This window comes from Lineus longissimus, chromosome 1 (assembly GCF_910592395.1).
Source record: "Lineus longissimus chromosome 1, tnLinLong1.2, whole genome shotgun sequence".
Lineage (NCBI taxonomy): Eukaryota > Metazoa > Nemertea > Pilidiophora > Heteronemertea > Lineidae > Lineus > Lineus longissimus.
In genome coordinates, this window is record NC_088308.1 from 26,398,249 (window position 1) to 26,421,189 (window position 22,941).

General features: G+C 41.2%; 4 protein-coding genes across 4 annotated transcripts; 3 read left to right on the forward strand and 1 right to left on the reverse strand.

Annotated features, from left to right (window-relative positions):
- Positions 1-119: 119 nt before the first annotated feature.
- On the forward strand, positions 120-7,454 carry LOC135494742 (palmitoyltransferase ZDHHC4-like). Its single transcript, XM_064783007.1, has 6 exons — positions 120-156; positions 1,143-1,356; positions 2,342-2,415; positions 2,615-2,919; positions 3,193-3,437; positions 3,633-7,454. Exons 2-6 carry the CDS (start codon positions 1,228-1,230, stop codon positions 3,930-3,932), a joined length of 1,053 nt encoding a protein of 350 aa, XP_064639077.1. The 5' UTR covers positions 120-156; positions 1,143-1,227; the 3' UTR covers positions 3,933-7,454.
- A 415-nt stretch (positions 7,455-7,869) lies between these two features.
- LOC135482441 (IQ domain-containing protein K-like) lies at positions 7,870-10,451 on the reverse strand. Its single transcript, XM_064762432.1, has 6 exons — positions 10,347-10,451; positions 9,912-10,166; positions 9,446-9,596; positions 9,095-9,172; positions 8,821-8,905; positions 7,870-8,581 (listed from the first exon to the last, which is right to left on the reverse strand). Exons 1-6 carry the CDS (start codon positions 10,399-10,401, stop codon positions 8,372-8,374), a joined length of 834 nt encoding a protein of 277 aa, XP_064618502.1. The 5' UTR covers positions 10,402-10,451; the 3' UTR covers positions 7,870-8,371.
- Positions 10,452-11,455: 1,004 nt separating this feature from the next.
- On the forward strand, positions 11,456-19,252 carry LOC135482449 (leucine-rich repeat-containing protein 74B-like). Its single transcript, XM_064762444.1, has 11 exons — positions 11,456-11,748; positions 12,946-13,222; positions 14,243-14,418; positions 14,693-14,800; positions 15,335-15,478; positions 15,858-16,025; positions 16,495-16,689; positions 16,894-16,989; positions 17,252-17,515; positions 17,866-17,951; positions 18,294-19,252. Exons 1-11 carry the CDS (start codon positions 11,707-11,709, stop codon positions 18,541-18,543), a joined length of 1,806 nt encoding a protein of 601 aa, XP_064618514.1. The 5' UTR covers positions 11,456-11,706; the 3' UTR covers positions 18,544-19,252.
- Positions 19,253-19,903: 651 nt separating this feature from the next.
- On the forward strand, positions 19,904-22,809 carry LOC135494796 (glutathione peroxidase 3-like). The gene is made up of 3 exons (XM_064783083.1): positions 19,904-20,158; positions 20,828-21,078; positions 21,613-22,809. Exons 1-3 carry the CDS (start codon positions 19,951-19,953, stop codon positions 21,808-21,810), a joined length of 657 nt encoding a protein of 218 aa, XP_064639153.1. The 5' UTR covers positions 19,904-19,950; the 3' UTR covers positions 21,811-22,809.
- The last annotated feature ends 132 nt before the right edge of the window (positions 22,810-22,941 follow it).

Here is a 22,941-nt window from a genome sequence, read left to right on the forward strand (position 1 = left end):
GCCATTTAACTTGCTTTGTAGTGGGAATACGACTGTGATATAGCTCCATAACTAACTCCAGAACTTTACTGATGCGCGTGAGACTGGGTGTTTTAGTTTTGTAATTGGTTCACAGATGGCAGCAGTTGTGGATCACAATTTTGACGCAAGAGGAAGGTAAAACTGCTATATTTATCTCCAATTTACTCATTTTTCAGTATGTCCAATGCATCCAGGTCAAGTCATTCTATCTACTTATATCTTTAGAAACGGAAAACTTGGCTGTTGTCATAATCTACGTGCCGATTTTCATTTGGCAGTCGTTTTTAGAACACAAATTTATACTGCCTACTCACTGGATCCGCTTTGGAATAACATATTTCCAGGTTTTGTTGGATCCGCTCACGAGTAACATATTCCCAGTTTTTGGGCACACTCTTTGAGACCCAACAGGTTGAGAGGACTTGTTACGCTGTCTTGTCTCAAAAGAATTCGGTCATGGCATGGATCAATACTTGAGTCAGCTAACTTACTTAAGTATCTCCACTGAAAAAGCCTCCTGAATGACAGGCTTGCTTCCCCGAGTGGCTTAAAGCCTCCTGGCTGTCATCCTAGCAAAGTGTATGATGTGGATGTCATTGGGGGTGGTTCAGTGTGCCGCCGGTCAAAGACCCAGTGGTGAACGATAATGAAAACACTAATGCGAGTATTCCATTTCGAACGCCCATTAGTATAATTTGCCTATTGGTCCCATGATACAATAATCATTTCTGTTATTGACTTAGTCGTTCGAATCGTTTTGTGACTCCGTGGTATATTGTGCATTTTATCGAATTTTTCTGGTACTTGTGTCCAATGAGCCCACCTTATGAAAAACACAGAACTTGACTGCATGGTGGTGCAGTTTTAGCTGTACTCACAGTCATATCAATTTTCGGAGAGAACATGCAACCAGTCAACAGAACCCAGTTGCCCAAGAGATTTGACAGGGAAAAAAGTTAATCATCACAAAGCTATTATGAAGCCGTCTATTACTATGACAAACAAATAACAAAGTCATTGGACATTGTACTGAATGCAGTCAGGGAAAAGAGCTCAGTGTTCGACTCTTGGACAGGTTGTCTCTCAGACTCTCATATCCAGTGTTGTTATAACTCTTCCAGGTCACAGACAGTATGGCTTTATAAAAGAACTGAATGAAGGCATTTTGACTGGAACCAGCTGGACGAGTTGATCTGAAGAACCACTATGGAGTACCTGCCTCTCTTCATTGCCTATATGTCAGTGTGTCTGGGATTCGCCATCCTTTACTCGCTTGGAGATCAACCCTTTATGACAACTGGCTTTATTGGGAAGTTGCGTCAACATGCCTGGAGAGTAAGTTGGTTTCAAACTTTTAAACTATCTGTGTATTGTTTTGGCAGTATCATACAAAGAATAAAGATCAGTCATGAAGTGTTGCGATGTCCACAAATTCACAGGTGGCACACTTCGTTAACAATGGTCAAGGTCATGAGTTGACGTCAAAATGGATGCCTGAGTGACGTCACTACATGACCTGGGTATCTCAGTACAAGTGAAGAATCAGCGGCAATTGGAGATCACTTAGCAGCATACATTTCATGTACGTTGATGAACATGGTAAAGTCAATTATTGATTAGCTGCTGATTTCTCCATGTAAAGTTATGAGTACTGTGCAGTACACCGAGTCAATAATAATCAGTGTCACCGCTCGATTCATTCAGTTTGAAAATGTACATGGTATGTCATGTCTGGATCGATCTAATCATGTGTGGTGTTTCGATTAGATTTATGATTACAATCACATCATGCAATTAAATGTTACATTCCTCTTAATTTCTATAACCAGGCTTAAAATGAATTTGACAGGGAAAAAAATGCATGGTGTACTATTTGAAACTAACTAGACCGTATTGACCTTGATCTAAAAATTGTCTGTTTGTACAGGCGACATCCATGTCCTCATGAGCCAATTGAAGCCCAAAGTTAATGCTTTACGCTGTGCATTCGTGCTGTAATTACCGGCCTCGTACAAGTAGCATTAGCCTATAATAAGATTAGAGTATTGATTTGGCCATTAGTGAATGCCACATGATCAACCAATGCCATCTTTAGTCTCATCATGACATTATTTGTGTATGTTTGGCTATTAATGAACGTTACATTTGTCTCAATCATGTCAATTTACAGAATTCTTATTAGAAGATGTCTGCATTAACCTTTTCATTATTGACACTGTTAAGTTAAACTGCTCCTAATTGAGAGCTCTTACATGGTGGTCTTGTCTATTGAGACTGATGTCTTGATGCGAGGCTGATTTTCCCCAATCTCTACTTTCAGACAGTCGAGTTGATGATTCCAAAATCTCTGTGGAGGATTGGTGCCAGCATAATTACCTCTCTTTTCTTCAAAAGGTGAGTATTCAGACTCACAGATTTCATCTGGACATCTGTAGGAGTAGAGAAGAAATATTTGAAGGGGTAAAACTAGAAGCCTCTTTTCGGTTGGATCGATTTCTTCTTAAAGAAGAGGAGACTTGACATCGTGGCAATTTTACACTTGGTCCTATGATCACTGGCAGATTTAAGTGTTATTTTCCTTCCATCTTTTCAGAAACCGTACATTCCAGATGTTATACCTCTTCATGAACCTGTCCAGCCACGTTGTGCTGGTCGTGGACATCCTCCCATACCTATACGTATTCCATCCCACCCAGAACCACACCCTTGCACCTCTGATCCTCTTCATCATCGGCACCATTCTCTATATCGTCTGCTGCATCAGCGACCCTGGAGAAATCAACCACAAGAATTATGCTCAGTACGTTGACATGTATAAATATGATGGAGTGTTGTATCAGGAGGACAATGCCTGTCAGACATGTGACTTCATCAAGCCAGCAAGGTCCAAACATTGCTGTAAGTACATTTTACATTACTGGTAATTCACTAACAAACTTGGCAGATTTTGGAAGATGAAGTGTTTAATTCATTCACAAGACTTCTCATAAACCCCTTCAAGACACTTGGCAGTGAACGAGATAGGAGATCATGAAGCACATGGCATTGGTGCAGAGGTCACAGTGCTGGTCTTCTGTTCATCACAAGTGAAAGTGACCATGACATCCTCATTGACATTTGGTACTGAATTTGCTGTATAACCTTAAGTGATACCTTCTTATCTTATTCCAGCTACGTGCGATATATGCATCTTCAAGTTTGATCACCATTGTGTTTGGACTAATCGATGTGTGGGTGGACGGAACCAGCGATACTTTCTCATCTTCATGGTCGCCCTGTGCATGATGGTTGGAAATGGTGTCTATATGGCATGTTGGGTCCTTCATAACATCACTGTCTACCAAAACCTGTGGAGTGCAAAATATGTGGATCATAATGGCGTTGCTCGAGATATGACCCTTGTTTTACTTGTACAGGTGAGTACATGTAGCAACTGAGCCCTTGCCCATCACGGATCAGTTTAGACTGTATTGCTCACATGTTTGATAATGTGCCAAGAGTCTTTCGAAACAATAGCCAATCAGACTAACACAAGCTCGATGACAATAGCCAATCAGACAGACACAAGCGCGATCGGTGCACATCTTTACTATTGTTATCATTTTTTTCAGCATCTGTTCATGCAGTTTCCCAGGATTGTATTTCTAGCCACCGGGATGGGTGCCATTGCAGCTCTGCTCATTGGTTTCACGATCTACCACTTCTACCTAGCTGTCTTTAACCAGACGACGAATGAACGTTACAAGCGCTTTTACCTTGCCTCGAGGAAGGGATCTGTTGATTCTGTGAATGTGTATGACCGGGGCCTCACCAATAACCTCCTGGAGGTGCTATCCCCCATGCAGCATGTTAGTAAACAGGAAAAGAAGAATAACAATGTCATTCATGAACCAAAAATTAAGAAACGATGAAAGGAAGAGCCTTGGATAAGAATTCAGATGTAGAGGTTGTGCTGATGCCCGTTGTGAAGTGTAACATCAACGAAGACATTGTCTACACATGGCAAACCTTGTCAGGAATGTCAGTTGGGTCGTGACAATGACATCACTGCATTGTCGCTGTAGAAATATTATGTCTTCAGAGTTGATAGCTCACCCAGTTAGTTAAAAGAACCACAAGCTGTCCGTTCTCATAGCCTGTTCAAAATCTTTTGCGTTACCGGGTACTGATGAACTGGCACCTCTCTTGTGGCAAGTTTGCCGGTTCTTCCTCCTTGTACCTGACCGTGCTTGACATTCAAGGATACATGTTCTAGGCTCCCATAGCATTCATTTCCAAGACTATGCATATTTGTGAAGACACAAGTATTCTCACTAGTAGATCTTGTCTCATAGCCAGTTCAAGCTCATTTTTGTTACCAATGTCACTGCCTTTAAATCAAAAGCACTTTTAGATGATCAATTTTGACTGAGGTCGTAAATCATTTTTTGACAAACATGTACAAATGCATGCTTCTGTTTTCTCTGCCAGGCTTTCTCCTCTTACTGTTGGGGGAGGTGGGCTGGAATAATGAGAATAGACCATCAGGTAATTAAGTGTTAGTGTACATGGATAATTGTGATATGTTGTTACTAGAGCTGTTGTAAATATATATCTGGAGTAAATATAAAATTACAATGATGTTGTCCAATAGATAAGATTGAAACTGTTCCGGTACTTTTCGTATTGATTTTGTAAGTACCTGTTAGTTAGCCTCTTAATGTTTTAAAATAAGTGATTGGGATTTGTCATTGACTCTGTGTCGAAGGCCTACAAATGTAAGTGCAAAATCTCAAATTCAATATCAAATTTTGGACGAACCAACTTGGTCTTTATTACTTGATTTGATATAGAGGTGTTGTGAAACCCAGTTGACTTGTGTAATGCGTATTGACAGCGTCTTGCTGAGAGTCGCATTAATTTATTTACTGATTTATCAACGAACAACCGAGCAAGTGGTTTGTTGCTGCCATTCTATAAGTGCAAATTACACAGTGTGAATTCAGAAATATTTGTAATAATTGATAATTTTTAGAATGTTTAGAATGTATACTGGTAGGGAATAATCAGTGGGTAATCTAGTGCCTTGATCATGTTATATTACGAGTAACTGTTTGCCATTTACTCGGTTCAAGATATTTGTTTATTATTGTTTGTTCCTACTGCCTGCCGCCTTTAACTGGTTGTGTCAGTTTTTAAAACAGAGCTTATTCAGTTGTCACGTGTACTAAGGTACTTTTAAAAAAAGGATCTTTTGGCGTCTTGGTGGATGACTGTTGTTGTTTTCTCTTCATAAAGAGTTGTTCTTTTTATTTTTCATTGTGAAAAATGTAATAATTTATAAAGTTATTATCTTTTTCTTTGTTACATTATAGGCTTCTGTGATTTTATGTACACACATTATCAGTATTTTCCTGGTTTGGGGGGATTTGCATCAATTCCTTTATTAACCTTCCTTGATTTATGCCTTGATTTTAGTGATACTACATGTATCCGTCTCGGTTTTAGCCAGAATGTTCCTGACAATAATTCATGTCAAAAAGCTCCTCCAAAGGTACTGTATTATTATTGATATAAAGATTATTTAGGTAAAATCAATTTCTGTTATGGTTGCTGTCGATTTTGATGTTAACTGTTTTGTAATAGTTGCTATTTATTGGTTCCAAGTAATCATGGAATTAAATGTGACGGTATTTTGTATGCATCTCTTTAAGATGACAGGTAAATGAGTAATTTTTTCATGAGCCATGGTATTTCCCCTATTCTAGTAACTCCAGACACACAGAGCTTTTATATACCATGCTATAACTGTCCATTGCTTGAATTTATAGACTTTTTCACGGTTGTGTTGTGGCTGTCTAGTCTGTAGTGTTTGCAACTAGAGGAGCCACCTTCCTTGTTACTAGTGTGAAATATTCACTGCACTACTCTATGTATGCTTGCCATTATATCATACTCAACTATGTGTTATATGATATTATATCTGTACGACTTAGGCTACTGAAGAAAATATGCTATTAATATATCTTAACATCGGCTATACTGCGTGTTCCAGAAAAGTATCTGCACTGATTTATTGAGTTGATGTTTTTTGGAACATTCTTTAGAACCCCTACTTCCCTTCCTAAGCGGTAAGAACGCCACTGTGTTTACTTAGTTATTTTGTCGACATTATGTATAGGGCATATAACTGCATCTAACCTTGCTTCATGTTACAGAAAACTTACGAGTCCAGCTTTTAAACAAACTATCAATGGCATTCTAATCTTACATATGAAGCATCTTAACTTGGTTACCTGTCTCCCTATCCCTGAAGACCTTGTTCGGTTTGATTCGATCAGGTGTCTTGGTCATTTCTGTTGTGAACGTTGACTTTGTTTTCTTTGCAGTTGCGTCTTACACTAGAGACATACCAGTAATTGTTTACATATATAAACATGGTGCTGTATAGAATGAAGAAAGCTCAATTTACATATTGGTAGACCTAGCGTATTTAGTCCATCTGTGATATAACCTCAATATCTACCTATCACAAACCTAGATCCTTTTTTCTTCCTATTGCAATGAGAGTCAAATGCCTTGTGAACTTGACCAGAGAAGAGCGAAGTCTACAAATAAGTCAGTTGTGCACTGTAGCCCAGGAGTCATGATCATTCACCAGATTCCTCAAGCAAGCATATGAGACTTCCCCTCGTGTATTGACCAGTTGATACACTTATCATGCTTGTGTGGCTCAGAAAGCCTGGGCCATAGGGCTCACGTTGGTCAATATCTGACTCTGAGCAGAACTCTCATATATAGTCTTGCTTGTGGCAAATAATGAATTGAAACACATCTATCTGTGTTGCCTAATTTCATCTCTTGAACTTGTGGTTGTTCTTAGGAAATATAGCTAGGTTTGTGATGTGGTGGATGAATGTAAAAGCTACTGGTTTAATACACCCATTGGTCAAACTTTGACTTGGTAGATGTAAGTGGTGTTTATATGTCAAATAAATGTTGTGTTGACTATCAATTTGATCTAGCCGTGAGAGTATTAAAAACTTCCTGTATTGGTCAGCGCAAGCTCCGATATTCCTGAACTGTAAACATGGCATATGTAAAATTTAGTATTCACTTTCACTGTACATGTATATCCTTTGTCTCCCAGCAGAGTGACTCGGGTCAAATTGAGTTAGTTTTCCGAAATTGCCTGTTTCGGATGGGGTCGAGTTTAAATGGCCATTTAGAGACCAGATAGGTGTGGTGTGCTTGGCAGTAGTTCGTATCACTCCTTTATTTTTACAAGCTTTGTGTAAGCTAGTCAAAACCACGAAAAATCAATGGGGCAAAAATTATCAATGTAATAGATTTATCATAAGTTCATGATTTCACTGAAGTCAACTGCCAAAATTGGTTTTACTTGTATCCATTGTGTGTGTAATCCTGTCGTCTCAATAAAACCAAGTCTTGTACACATGGTTGTGCTGCATTTAATGTACTTGCGGCGAGGGACTGCAGTGACAGCATCCAAACTGCACTGGACAAGTTGAGATTTGACACAATCATGTAGTCCCAGACCTTCTACTCACTTCCCCGATAATAAAATGCACAGTCACAATTGTGTGACAATGACATATTGGACCACACCCAACTGATTTTGTCTTTAGCTGATTGTGTCCCAAAATGTTATGGTTCCGATTGAAAGCGGCAAGCCACTCGAAAAACATGGCTGGAAGATTTATACTGTCCCATCAAGTTCACTCAATTTAGGGATTCGAGTGCCAGAACTTGTGTGTCAGCCTGCTATAAGTGGTTGTTCATCTGACCTTGTTGCTGACAGCTCACTTGACCAATTATGCATTAAAGACAAATATTACATAAATAATATACTTGTTTATTTACAAGACAATGTATGTACAATCTGCACAATATTTACAGGTGACATCACACAGCCTGAGTCGAGCTGACTGTCAAACTGTCAGTCTGACATACAGTAAAAAATATATTTGTAGATACATGTACATCGTGTACGCACAAACTGGGAATGAAATGGTGTTTGTTGTATGTAAGAAAGCTCAAATTGCTGTTGGTACCACTGTCGTTAATACCATTGCGACAATATCAGTAATCTTATGTTCTCTCACTGTAGAATGAAAACAACTTTCTAGTGCATGGAACATGAATAGTTGAAGCTACTGTGAAGTTAGTCAGGAGACGTTGTGATCTTCAGAATGGAAACGTCGGCACCGAAAACATAAACAGTGCCGCCATCCAAAACATTGTAACGTCTCCTGAACCACTTTACAGTATACATACTTAATCAATGATGATTGGCTCCCACGAATACTCATCGACACAAGATGTCCTTTATGATTCATGATAGAATATCTTAGTTTGATTGTTGGTCAGTAGGTGACACCACTAGAATCTCTTTGTTATCCTCTGTCATCAACTCTTCAGATGCATTTGGCGTCGGCTCATCCCCACTTGGCATTTTCTCTTTCCAAAAATTGTCTACTTTCTTTTTCACATTTTCATTTTCTTCTCTCCATTCTCTCTGCCACTGTCTCAGTTCCTGGATCTCAGGCTCTCGACGCACCTGAAAAAGATCGGAATTGAGAGTTACGTTCCTGATAACATGCATCTTGAAGACAAAATGAAACAAACAAACAGTCTCAAATGTGCTGGTAATGTGTCATTGCATACCAGCAACTAGCTTACGCTGTAAAAACGTTACCTCATGATCAACTGCATGAAGTCTTTTCTTATCTATCATCATTCTTCTACTGCTTCTTCTTAATAGAAACTGACATACATGTATATTGTATGTCGACTTACCAAGTATCCTCTCCAATGAGACTGTATGACAAGTGTGGCTTCTTCTTCTGTCCAAAGGAGTGACAGTGGTAGGGGTGGACGGGGACTAGAAGAGAACAGGGACAATGAATGTTAAGCCTTTGTGTAGACTGACCTACCTGAGACATGCACTACTTTCTTAACCATGTTAATTTTACCAACTAGGCCTACTTAACTGGTTAGTTCCAGCCATTGGGAAGTTACTGACTCCAACTGTTACCTGCTAGATGGAAATTTGCAATGACTGCATACTTACTGGTCTTTGAGCCATTCTTGTACAAAATCAATGTCAAGGAGGCCCATTTCATTTCTATCATCACAGTCTGGGTTTTTTCTGCAAAGAGGGAAGAAATCAATAAAAAATCGATAATCAGTCGCACTACTGATGCACTGATCTTGAAATTGGACACTTCTCCGATGTAAATCGACCCATCGACACAATTGTTCACCACCCACCTTGGTACTCCTCAGTCCTCTATTTGGGCCGGCCCATACAGCAATTGAAGAGAGAGAACTAGTAAAATATGATTTTGAATGAAGGAGTATCATTATAATTTCATCGGGTATGAAGGCTTACAAGGGCAATCAGAGAGTGAGGGACACTTACTTATACAGAAATTCTGTTAGAAAGTCAATGGCATTAAATTTTGTTCTTTTTCTTTCAAAGCATCTGTCAAGCTTTGCCTGTCTCAACATCTCCTCAAGTGCCGGTAACAATGTGGGAAAGATGTAATGTTCTAGATATTCTCTGGGAGTGCCTGAAAGAAATATTGTTGGATTTTAGTGAAAAATTGTTGGGAACTACAAAAATAACATGGATTAAAAAGCTGCGTTCCTCAGTCAGTCAACCATTGAGCAAGTGCATTCACTTCCAATTTCATATTGCTACCTCCCCACTAACTCATTTGAGATAACAAAAACAAGACCATGGCCCTTGCAAGTTGCACATGATCTTCCTAACTCTAATCTTACAACAATCTGCCCAGTGCAAGAGTAAAATTTACATGAATGTCACATTTTTTCGCATCTTCATGAATCAGAATCGTCAACATTCAATTCAAGAATATAATTACATTTTTTATAATCTGGTGGTGGTGGAGGAGATGGTGGTGGTGATTGGGGCGGTCTATCCACAAATGCAAATCCCAATGAAGCAGGGTGACCAATGGCAGGGTCAAACTCTGCCATGACATCAGCATCAACTGACACCTTCTTGTGCATCTTGCCATAGAAGACTGGGCTGTGTTTGGATGGATCATAGTCATGAAGTTCAGTGTGAACGGATTCTGTGTCATCTTCTCGGAATGGAGGTCTCCTGTTGGCAAATTCTGAAATCAAGATAAGTCATAGAAGATGAATGAGAGACATGAAATGATTTTTCATAATTTGACAGAATCCCAACTTCCCAAGACAGTTTGGGCTACAAAGTACAAGTTACAACAACCAGTCTGATCCGACCAATTCCTTCACAAGAAATATCAAGGAATATCACGCCTTATTCATTTTACCTTTACATATCTGTTCGAAGATATTAGCTTCTGGGACGTTGGTGATAACAGACATTTTCTTAGATTTATATGGGCAACTTTCTGAAATCAGTTTTGGTGACCGAACAACACCCAAGCCATATCAGTACGCACGTTATATAGAGCCATTGCATTCGTTTTTATATCCAGTTTGTTAACGCATTATTAGCCATTATTATTGTTGATTGCCCTTATTTATTACTTATAACGTGTATGCAATATGTATTCTTCTCTGATAAGAAGAAACATAGAAAGAAGGCGGTCGTCAAGGGCGCATTAATACAAAAATGCAGCCCAGTGGCAGAGACATCTATCAGGCTAATGACAAACTAATTGCTATAGGGTGTACCAAAAATTGGTGACATTTCTTTGCTATTGATTGCAAGACGTTTACTGGGATACTGGGGCGTTTTCTCAGAAAGAAAATAAATAGGGTTTGGTGTGTCACCATCTTGTATTTAGATCTTTTATGAAATGGGGTTATCTAGAGAAGCAGTAGCGGTCCAGAATACTGAGGAATTTGGTCCCTGCACTGATTGCAATAGGCCTTCATATGAAAAGTAATACCCTTGGCTGGAAACAAGCGGGATTTTCTTAGGCTAATTCGGCTAACTAGATTGTTTCGTTCGTCACAATTCTTCGAGTTAAATGAATCAGCGGACCAAAGAAATAAGTGTCTGTACATGTATTAGTATAGGCTAAAAGGATTTGAGTAATAGGCCTATTGCGGGCTAAACGGTGTCCTATTCAGTGTTAAGGCGTTCACAGTCCAACATAGAAGTAAGTCTATAGCGATTGATCAAGTTATCCGGCATGTCTTTCCGATGGAGCGGAATGCGTGAAACATCATCATTTAAGAGAGACTGGGAAGGCCATTGAAGTTGCGAGGATCAACGTAGAAGTGAACATTTATCATCATTTACCGGCATAACCAATGGACATGGATACATCCGCTTCAGTTTTAAATATTCATGTTCAACTTTAACTGTTTCGATTTGCCGACGAAAAGAGTGATCCAGCGGCCTTCTCTAATTTCTTTACAACTTGACGTTCTTCCGTTGTTTCGCTACCGTCTGACTTAGCGTCAAACATGTCGATTTAGATGTCGTGTAAAGACCGATGACGGTGATAACTGTAATGTGTATCTCGGATTCAAATCAATGAGGAAAGGCTTTCCAAAACTGATAACTGTCTCTTCCTTGCGACAGGCAGCGAAGCCTTTGGATATTTCGGGCTGGGATCTTTTTAACAGGCAAAGAACGTCTGACTCTTTGGACGTTTGATACATCTACTCTCTCTCTATATTATGCCTGGATTATAAAAGAGAAAACATCGCTGGAAGATGAGTGAACGCGTGGCCCAGCTGTCAGCCAAGACGCGCACGGTAAGTTCTCCAACTGCAAGCCGCCAGGATGACTAAAATATACACCAGTAACATCTCCACCGAAATATAACAACTGTACTAGAACCTCCTTGCTTAAACCAGGGAGGTGTTACACAGTGTTGAAACTATTCTCCTTAAAACGTTCTTCATTCTTTTACGTGTAGGCCAAAGTTTGGTGGAGAATTGTTTTTCCACCGAAATAAACTATTTTCAATAACGACTTGGCCTTGTTTTGGAAAGGAAAAGACCCTATAGCCGACATTACCAACTTAATAAGTCAGGATAAGTCGACAACATAGCATTTTATATGAGGTCGCCCATACGCAATCACTGCCAAACGTTAAACGGGTTATTTTTTTCTGAAAGTCTTAATTTTGATCTGCGTACGCGCAACACCCCACCTTAATAAGAACGACCATCGACGCGGAAAAGCATCTTGAGGTTTTGATGGTTAAAATTTCACAAAATTCAGATGTGCTCATTACCACGTGGAAACACGACCAGATCAATTTGTGACAGCCCAAGATGTGGATATTTACTCAAAGAGACTTAGACGAGTTCACTTCACACGAAGTTATATATTTAGGATTATTTCATATTTTCTAAAACTTTTGTCCTATGACCACAGTATTTTGTCTTCTGCTGGAGGTCAATGCGCGTTTGCATAGCATTTAACGACACTTGAGTGGGGCTATCGGCCATTGCTAAATGGTTGTCAGTACACTCTGCCACGACCGAAGCAGAAATCAATAGAAAAACCATTAGATATTATCTGGAGAAATAATTTTTAATGAATCCCAATCACAAAAATAACATTTTCTGATAATTTTGTGGTTTTACCAGTGGTGTCTTGTTTAAATAAGACCAAAATCAACATGCGGCATGGTGTGACTTAAGTGCATTGGAAAAAGGAATTCGTGTAATGGCACACCAATAGTTAATCAGCCTGTTATACTACAGCGTGTTCCAGAATTCACTGCTTTCTTTTTTGAATGATTTAATCATGTAATTTTGGTGCAAAACCGTTCTAACCATGGGATTGGGTGCAATACTTTTAATGAAAGTAAAACGTTGATGTCACCATCAACCAAACAATGACTTTGGTAAAAATGAAAATTTGGCATCTAGGCGCTTCTTGTCCTCTTGAGTTATTTCACAACCTGTCACTGGAGAGTAGCCCTGCTGTCGTCATTTCAGACGTCGCCACCGTCGTATGCTGTCCGAACGGGCGACTCCCTGAAAGACCTCCCACCCATAGACTGTGTCTCTCGCAGTGTCTACACCAACACGTCCTCCCACCGGCTCCGGGCGGCCACAGCCTCCAGGACGGTCGCCCGTCGTAAGAGGGATTTGGTGGATGAGAATAAACGGCTCCAGGCGGACAGGCCGAACAGTTCCGTGTCGCAGAAGAACTCCTCCATGAGTGGATCAGAGTTGAATATCAATGATAGTGATCTTTACGAATCAGATGAAGGTGAGTATGTGAACTGAAAACAAAAACCTTTTCCAATGGATTTCTGAGTAAGTCCAGTTAAGAGCATACTCGTTGACAGTGAGTGTTTTCATATCACATCTTCAACTTAGTAATTGTTGGAATCTTTACACCATAAGCAAGGTTAGTTTAGGAGCAGTTTTTTTCTCGTAGGGTACACCAATGCGAAAGGGCTTTTTCAGTCAATTACATTTATGATTGACAGTCCGTAAAGAAAATCACATTTAAAATAACGCAGTGTTCTCGCACGCTTGGCAAAAGGTCAGGCATAAACTTGGCTTCTGGCCGACATTTTGTGGCAGTAATCAAGTTGGTTAATTCAATCGAAATAGCAATGTTTTTGAAGGCCCTTTCAGATTTTTTTCAGCCGCATGAGAAATACTGGTCGAACTCACAGCTTGTTTTCAATTAGGATTAAATAAGTGGAGTTAATTCGCCAGTGGCCGTTTTTCTTACTCTTAATTTTTCCACATATCGCAACAGGCTAACAAAACTTTGGTGGCATTTTAGGCAGGATGTTTTCACTTATATTTGAGTAAAAGGCTTTGTTTTTTTACAATGGGTTTGGCGAAAGGGCAAGTCATTATATTGGAATTTCTCAGTTAAATCTCTTTTTCTCATCAATACGTACATGTGCTTTAGAAAAAAAGAGATAAAAGATAAAAATGAACCATATAAACCCCAGAAGCGATCCATATACATGTATAATGTTAGTTAGGGCTCACATGTCGCTCGTTTTCTTAACTTCTCTTTTCATGACGAGTCAAAAACTAATGTCGAAATTGTACACCCTGTTTCATCTTACATTGTGAACAATCCGCGGTAGCATAGTGGCAAGTATCCCCGCCTGTCACCTGCAAGACCCGGATTCGATTCCTTGCTGTGGAGAACTTATCTTTTTTTCTTCCAAACTTCCTGGCTGAACGTATCTAAGTGGTCGCAGCCTGCGGATTATTATTTCCCCGATATTTAACTTTGAATGTCGGTATCCTTCCTTTTTAGACAGTGATACAGAAGACCACACAGACGACAACACGAAGATCTATCTTGGGGCGTGTCGTCTTTTTGGCATCACACCATCCACCACCTACCTGAAGAACCTCACCCAATGTCGTCTGGTGTTGAAGAACCACCCTCTCGGGCCAAAAGGAGCCAAGGCCATCGCTGTCGCTCTGACGGTGAGTTTCTTCTTTTCGTCCATAGTATGGTATTAAGCTTTTATCATTACTCAATTGTATATCCTTCTACATACACGTGTCCGTATAGTCCACTTGCTCATCTTGTATCCGAGAACCCGGATACAAACCCTCATCCTTCTCCATACAAGTGCTCGTCCGCTTGCTCATCTTATAGCAGAGAACGTCCTCCTCCTCCTCTCCATACAAGTCCCCGTCCATGTGCTAGTCATCTTATATGGGAATACGGAGGTAAAACAACTTTTACATTTCACAGACGAATCTCCATATCCAGAATTTGGATCTGGAGGGTAATAACATTGGTCCCGAGGGGGCAGAATACATAGCAGACATGTTGAAGGAGAATCTCTACATCACCAGTGTGGTAAGTTCTCAAAGAACCTTTATATTTGACCAACAAAAGCGTCATGATAATGATCCATGTTGTCCGTTTGCGAGTCTGCATGTCTTGGGCTTTTTGAATTCTAGAAACTATCAGATGATTTAAGATTCTGAACGCATGCAGACGACAAATCCAAACGAGATTACGTCATTTTCGTTGATGTTGTCGTTCGTTCAAACGTCTAGTCATATATGTTGAACCAAGAGGCGCCACTACCCCCTGGTACAAAGATTGTAAGATGATGCTCTGCTTTGAACCACTCGCTGTCAGCAGTTCTTGGTAGTATAGTGGTAACTAATACCGCCTACCACGCAGGAGACGCGTGTTCGATTACTGACTGGGTTGACTTTTTTCTGTAAGCTCAGGGCACACCTGATGTGGTGCCAATGGTGATATTTTAGCGGGGAATGTCCATGAAGCATCAGTCTTAGTGAAAGTCAATAGAAACAATTGAAATATTCATCTTTTAGGCTGTGTCAAAGAAGGCCCAAGACTGTCTTTTTGTTCCTGTTACAGGCAATCGCCGAAAATAACATCGGTGGGCGCGGTGCCGAGTTGGTCGCCGGAATGATGCACGGGAACAACGTCATACTGAGCCTGGACATCTCGGGGAACAATCTGGATGAGAGGGACGCAGTCCATGTGGCAGATATATTACAGGTAGGTCTTTAGAGTCGTTAAAAAACATACACTGCACGCACAAGGACGAGGGTTTTGGCCGTGCAAAACACAATAACGAAATGGATGTTGATTCTTTAAGCCTCGATATTTGACTATAGGTCCCCGTCACTGCCTCTCATCAAAAAGTTGTAATACGAAACTCTTGACATCAGCGCGATTTTCGCAAACTCATTTGACATTTCGTACAAAATAATCTCCATTGAACATCCTTTTTGAATCTATTGCTGACGGTCGGTCTTAGGATGTGCTATTGTCCATGATTTGAAATGATGGGAATCTCAGTAAACATGGTATACTATTACGTTCATTTGTCCCGAAAACACATTGAAAATAATTTTTTCTTCATCTATCCTCCAAGAATAATCGGCATCTCCAAGAGCTCAATGTCAGCTATAACCGGTTTGGGGAAAAGGGAGGCCAAATCATCGGGCCAGCCATTGGTGAAAATGTCACGTTGACGTCATTATCTCTCAAATGGAACCATTTGAGACAAAGAGGTGCTATTGCGGTTGCGGAAGGGATACGTGTAAGTATTCTACTATGATCATTAGAGAGGTTGAGATAGCTAACGCACCGAGTTACACACGTTTTTTTGGTCACGTTACGCAAATGCCCTTGAAATGCCAACGCGAAGGCCTATCCCATTGGTCGACGTTCGGGTGTACGTTTCGGGGCTTTGCAAAAACTCTTTCATCTTCCCAACGATGTGATTACGCACAGGATTCCAATCTTTTGCTCAAATTCCGATTTGTACATTGTCGTACCACACCTCTGTTGCATGTGGAACGCCCGCATCAAACCTCTGGAATCGGAAAAGAAATGGAAAACAGTATGAGTAAGTCCATTGTAATTATACAGTCCGGACGCAGTGGACCGGCAACGTTCATCAGCCTAACATGAGACAGTATGAATATGAAGACGAAATCGACTGCCCCGATAGTTTAATTTCAGTAGGTGAAGTAATCGTCTGACGGGACAACATTTCTTTTCCCCAGGAGAACATTGCGCTCGAGAAGGTGGATCTCTCCTGGAATGGGTTTGGCGTGGAGGGTGCCAAGGCAATGAGTGAAGCCCTGAAGGACAACGAGATAATCCTCGAACTCGATCTATCTGCCAACAGAATCGTGGACGATGCCCTCAAACAGCTCATGAAAGGTGCCTTGAAAAACACCAGCTTATTTACACTCAAGGTAAGACTGTATGTAATCGTCACTGGATCTCTCATCAGTTTCACCTTTCGATGGTCATTCTTGTCTATTGATGGAATGACCAAAATCAATCGTAAATGATAACTCACCCGTTCATTTACACGTTTTTGTTCGGGAAAATGAAATCTGGCATTGGCTTATTAGCATTGCTGTTGATAAGCACTAATTGTCGTCTGCTTTTCTCAGGTTGGTAACAACCCCATATCAGTGAAGGGATCTCTGGAACTGATTAAAATGTTATACGAAGTAGACAGCTGTCCGATTCAGGAGCTAGACATCGTGGTAAGATTTTTGTCGCAAATATGGTTTTCAACGACTTCTAATACCACCAGAGATACCACTGTCATGATTGTCGGACTCATCCAAATATCGAGCGCCATGCGTAAGAAGAAAGAATTCCTCGGTATGTAACTTAAAGAGTACCACATGGCTAGGTACTGGGACCGCTACTATTCTTGATATAAAATTCGTGATGAACATTTGTTCTGCTGGCTTTCAAAGTCCATAATCTTGTGTCTTTTCTTCTCGATCTTGTTTATCACAGAATATTCCAATAGACGGCCAGTTCAGTGATCTCTTGGATAAGATCCAATCTCGCCGGATCCTGCAGGTATCTCCAGGTATATCGACAAGACGGGCGCGCTTACCAAGCATCAGGAAGTTCTCCATCTTTGACCTCGATGACCCAATGATGGTGTTGTTCGAATACATGAAACAACAACAATTCAGACTCATCGATCTCTTCCATACCCTCGATGATGATGACAGCAGAAGTTTGACCAAGGAAGAATTCAGAGACGGTTTACTGGTAAGTCATCATAACGTCACAGGCTGCTTTCAGCCAAGGTCACCACAGCAGACGAATTAAAATTGGTCTTCTTTGGGACAAACGTCACAATCTCATCAACAGTATGTCGTCTTTGGGACCTTGGATGACAAACGTAACAATCTTGCCAATTGGTCTTCTGTGGGATCTTGGAAGACAGTAGTCACAATCTCATCAGCAATATGCCGTCTTTGGGACCGAAGACAATACACGTCACAATCTTGGCAACTGGTTTTCTATGGGTTCTTAGACAACAAACGTCACGGTCTTGGCTATTAGTCTCAGAGACCTTGAGTTTATGTTGATCTAAACAGCGTTTTCTCGGTTTTCAGAAAGTCAACATTCCAATGAGCGAACGCGCCCTTGATCGTCTGATGGAACAACTGGATGAAGATGATGATGGGGAAATCACCTATGGGTAAGCGTTGATAGCGCTATTGCGTCATGAATCACTCACTTTGCCCAGATGTCCTTTCGCTTCCTCCAAGAGGCGAGATTGGTGTAAGGTACCATGATCTTTGCTTCTAGAGACGATCGGAAAAATTGAAATCTTGCAAAAAAGTGTTCGTGTATTTGGTAAAACCGACTGTATCCAATAAATAATTTGTGTCTTCTGCTTCCATTATGCTTTCACCTACAGGGAAGACGAAACGTACGTATAAGAGAGATGTACAGCGCAGTCCCGATATACTGTTCCGACTCATTCTAATGTTCTATAGCTATTTTGTGATATAATATTGATCTATCCATCTCTTTCTAGTGAACTGATGAAGGGTAAGCGCAAATTGAACAGGAAGGTCACCACCATGCTGAAGCCGCCGGGCGCGCACAGGCGGGCAACCTTAAGTGCGAAGGATAAGGCGGAGCTGGGGCGGCTAACAGCCAAGGTCAAGGCCTTTCTGCAGATGAAGAGGGACCAAGCTAAGAATGAGATGAGAGAGAAGAAAACAGCGAAAAGAATTTTGTCAAATGGATTCATCAGTGCTACCTTTCAAATTGGGAAAAAATGATCCCTTAAAATCAAATACCCTTTTACGTACTGAACACTTTTCACAACCCTTGCGAACAGCTACGAAGTACGAAGTGTGTAGATGTATTTTATCGATGCCGTTTATTAAAGAGTTATGAGTTTCTCCCCCTACTAAAGTTTAAAAGCCGATTTTACGCTTGTCGCGTAAAAAAATTCGCGCAGGACTTGATGACACCACAGACCTTCGTTCTTCGTCGTTTTTGAGGCTTGCGAAACCAGCCATTTGCGACATTGTCGGAGATATAGAAATAAACTTTTCCTGAAGGGTCCCTAGCTATGTTGTGACTTTGTCCGCCTACCATGTTGTGATATTGTCCATGATGCGATATTGCGCAATGTCGTGATATTGTCTTCAGGGAAAGATTCGACAGCAGTGTCCTGTATGGTTGTCCGGGTTAGACGGTAATAAAGTACATATAAAGAAAGGATGGTTCGTGTTAAAACTACGTCTGCTGTGTGCAGACTGAACATCAGCGAATTACGACAATGTCAGTGGACTGGCATTCGAATGATTGTCTCGTGCAAGGAACAAACGGATTGAGAAGAAACAGGTCGTACCTCATTCACCGCCTTAACCCTTCCTGCTTTGTTGACGTCCTGGTTGACTCTGTACGTAGTGGTCGTCTCGACGATCAGTATCGATGGTTGTTCTCTAGTGGACCGTTCTGCAAAATAGAAACTGATGTACAAAATGATCAAAGAACCATTAAAAAGATTGTGTTCCTCCTAATGCCTATTTGTTCCCCACTTTTATTTTTCTGGGGCCCGAAGTCGATCTACTGTTGTTGTCCGTACTATCCATCCTTGAAAGAGGAGAGTGCAGGACTGTTGTTAACCGCCGGTAAGTCGGCATGTGAGACCTCAGAAAGCTACGTCTTATGACTGAGAGGATCTGGCCCATCAGTTGGCATTCTAAGATCCACGTGCCCGCGTGGCAATGCCATGAAGACAGAATCCATCAGCTTATCAAGGCCTACTTTGTGTCCACTCCAGACGCAGTTGATCGACGTTGTCCTGTCGCACATGAAGGTAACACGATAAGGATGACGAAATGGACTGCATTGGGGTCTAACTATATGTAAAGATGATCAGTTGGGAAATAAGTCGACCATTCAGACGATGTTTCGTAAGACTATCCCCTCCATCTCTCAATCAGAGCAATCAGACCCACATTTCATTCCATTCACTGCTGTCTCACTGATAACAAATAATTATGTTTGTAAATGAATCCATGCTTGTGACCCCTGTATCCCCTAATGATATCAGACCTGAAATGCTTCAATGCGCCATATATGTCTCAATAACAACAGATGTTAATTCATGTATTCGAAGATCAATATTTCGATGTCCTCGTATGCCGCGTGTTTCATAAATTCACTTGCCCGTTATGGTGACAACATCACTGGGTCTCTGGACATCGCTCTTGGTCGCCCTGGCTTCGTGGAAGGGGGCCGGGGGCGAGAACCTTCCGCATGGAATAGTCAAGTGCTCGGATAGCAACACGGCGATTGATTTCACGAAGTTGGGGGCCGAGATAAACCCAGAACACTACAAAGACAAAGTTGTGATGGTTGTGAACGTGGCGACCTACTGAGGTAAGTTTATATCATTGTATTTCCTCTTATCATCCAGTGCTGCATCAATTCCTATCTCGATCTGGATATTCGTCTATCTGTCCGCTGATCGCTCGGTTATAAAGGGGAATTACTGTTTTTTGATTTAGGGTTTTGACTGTCTTCGGAGAGGGTGTGTCAAGCACACCAACGTAGCTTGTGACAGTAGTCTTCAATTCAAAGACATAATTTCCCCCAGGATTGTGACTGTCTCCAAGAGAATGTGACACGTGTGGCAATAAGCGACAGTCGGGACATCCTAGATCATCTTGTTCTCCTTCTCCTGTGCCCAGTCTGTCTGTACAAGACAACTGATTTTGTGAACCCAGAGATGACCGTATTCCTCTCATGAAACTTGCATACTGAACTTCCCGCCGCGGTATTGCCTCCGTTACCTCCGTCCATACTACTTGAAGGACCGGACAAGTCTTTTCTATTGCATTATAGCTCTGTTCCCCACATTTTGTTCTCCACATCGGTGTCTGCGGGGGAGAACTTTTCGCATATCACCGTGCGGCGGACAGTCTTAGAATGTGTACTGGTGTTGGCACTGCTGTCTCATGTGACATCGACATCCCGCGGGCTGTTACCGCATGTTATGAAACAGGCGCTATTGCGGATACTGATTTTATTTGCCTCACACAATTGCAGGGTTAACAAGCCAATACCACAACATGAATGCACTCACAACTCACGAGAAATACGAGGCGACGAATCTGTTTAAGATAATTGGAGTCCCGAGCAACCAGTTCGGCCTCCAAGAACCCGGGGCTAACAAGACAGAGATAATGAACGGTATAAAATGGGTACGACCAGGAGGCGGCTTCGTCCCCAACTTTCTGCTATCAGAAAAAAAGGAGGTGAACGGCAAGACTGAGAATGAAATGTATACCGAAATGAAGGTGAGGCATGTCTCTGGGCGTACTGCGGTGAAGGGATGCTGTTACCTGGAGGAATATCTGGGAGCAAGGTGTTCTCCTGTAGGATTCCTTTGGGACCCTGTATCCTTTTCTAATCTTTTAAAATATGAGCTTCGCAAACTACACGTATCTAGGTCTGTGTGCAAGCTCATCCAGTTCCTAAGACAGTAAAGTTGAAGACAGTCTCCTCTATATGGAACACTCTCCTCCAAAGTGACGACAGTCTCCTCCAGGTTGAGACAGTCTACACTGTCTACCATTGGAGGAGACAGTCTCCTTCAGTTCAAGTGTAGACGGCGTCATCAAGGTTGAGACAACCTCCCCCCAAATGTAGACAGTTTCCTCCTCGTGGACAGTCTCTGGAGACCACTGTCTTCAGAAGGCATGGGCAGTTCCACATTGACATGTATTGTCTGGAAGATATTTGTTATCCATCCAATGAAATTCAATCCCCTGGGCATCACCGATATAACTTCATCTAAAATTATACTCATTTTTATTTCGTCGCTTTTTCAGAGACAATGTCCTTGTGTGAAAAATGAGATAGGAGACCCCAAAGAATTTTACTGGACACCAATCAAGGCTAATGACGTTCAGTGGAACTTTGAAAAATTCTTGATAGGCAAAGATGGCAGTGTAAGATATCGGATCGCCAGTTCAATACCCCCAGATCACGAGAACGTGACAAAGCTTTTGGATAAACTATTAGAATAATAACAAACATTACATGGAGAAAGATGAAACGTTCACCTTCATTTTTAAAATGCGTACTTCCCCTTTATTGGAACATGATGTCCTCAAATAGGATGCGAATAGAAATGGACAACACTTGTTTTCGGGAAAAGTTACATCGTTCAACGCTAAAAGATCAGCTTCTACAGTGCAACTAGCACATACTTCCTAAAGGAAACAGTGTGAGCACCTCGCCTTCCTGGGTGTCCAACTTTATGTGGTTTATAGACAGCACTATCTAAGTATTCATTTTTCTTAAGACAACACAGTCTGTCTTTTGGCCCATTAACCAGTTGTTGGTTGTCGGAATCATTCAGTCATTGGACATAAACACAGCCTGGTTGTCCCTCAAACAGTCTCTGGACAGCACAGCTTGGTTGTCCATCAAACAGTCCTTGGACCAACAGGGTCTGGTTGTCCATCAAACAGTCTCTGGATAACAGAGCTTGTTGTCCATCAAATAGTTCTTGGACAATACAGCCTGGCTGTCCAACAGACAGTCTTTGGACAATATAGCCTGGTTGTCCATTTGTCTTCATAAAACACTGCCGGACTGTCCATCAAGTCTTACAACAACACAGCTTGGTTGTCTTTCCACAGTGCAGCCAGCCTGGTTGTATGTTGTGCATCGTTGTACCACACAGCCTGGTTGTCCATCTAGCTGTCTCTCATCAATTTGACTTCTCTTCAACTAATTTGAATGTGTTGATCACATTGCCTCCAACATACGTCCCTCTTTCCACCCAATCTAGTACGAGGATTATCATAATACAATACACACTGACCCAAGTTCTAGTTATGGTGACTTGTACCCACAGAGCTGTTTATCGAAGACTCTGAACACTTTATGACGAATCTGACTCAATCTGTGAAGAGGTCAAATTCTGATCATTACGGTCTGCCAAAGATATTGTGCATTCTATCATTAGGTAGGACTGTAATGTGTTCGATTTTCCTAATGAAAAGTTCTGTGAAATCAAAGTCTTTTTGTCTTGTTTTCTGAAGTAACCAGCAGCACCTCAGATGTACAGGAAGGGTTCATCCATGAACACCAATGCATTTCATTGCACTGTGATACACACTGATGTCTACATAGCAAGACAGCGTAGGAAG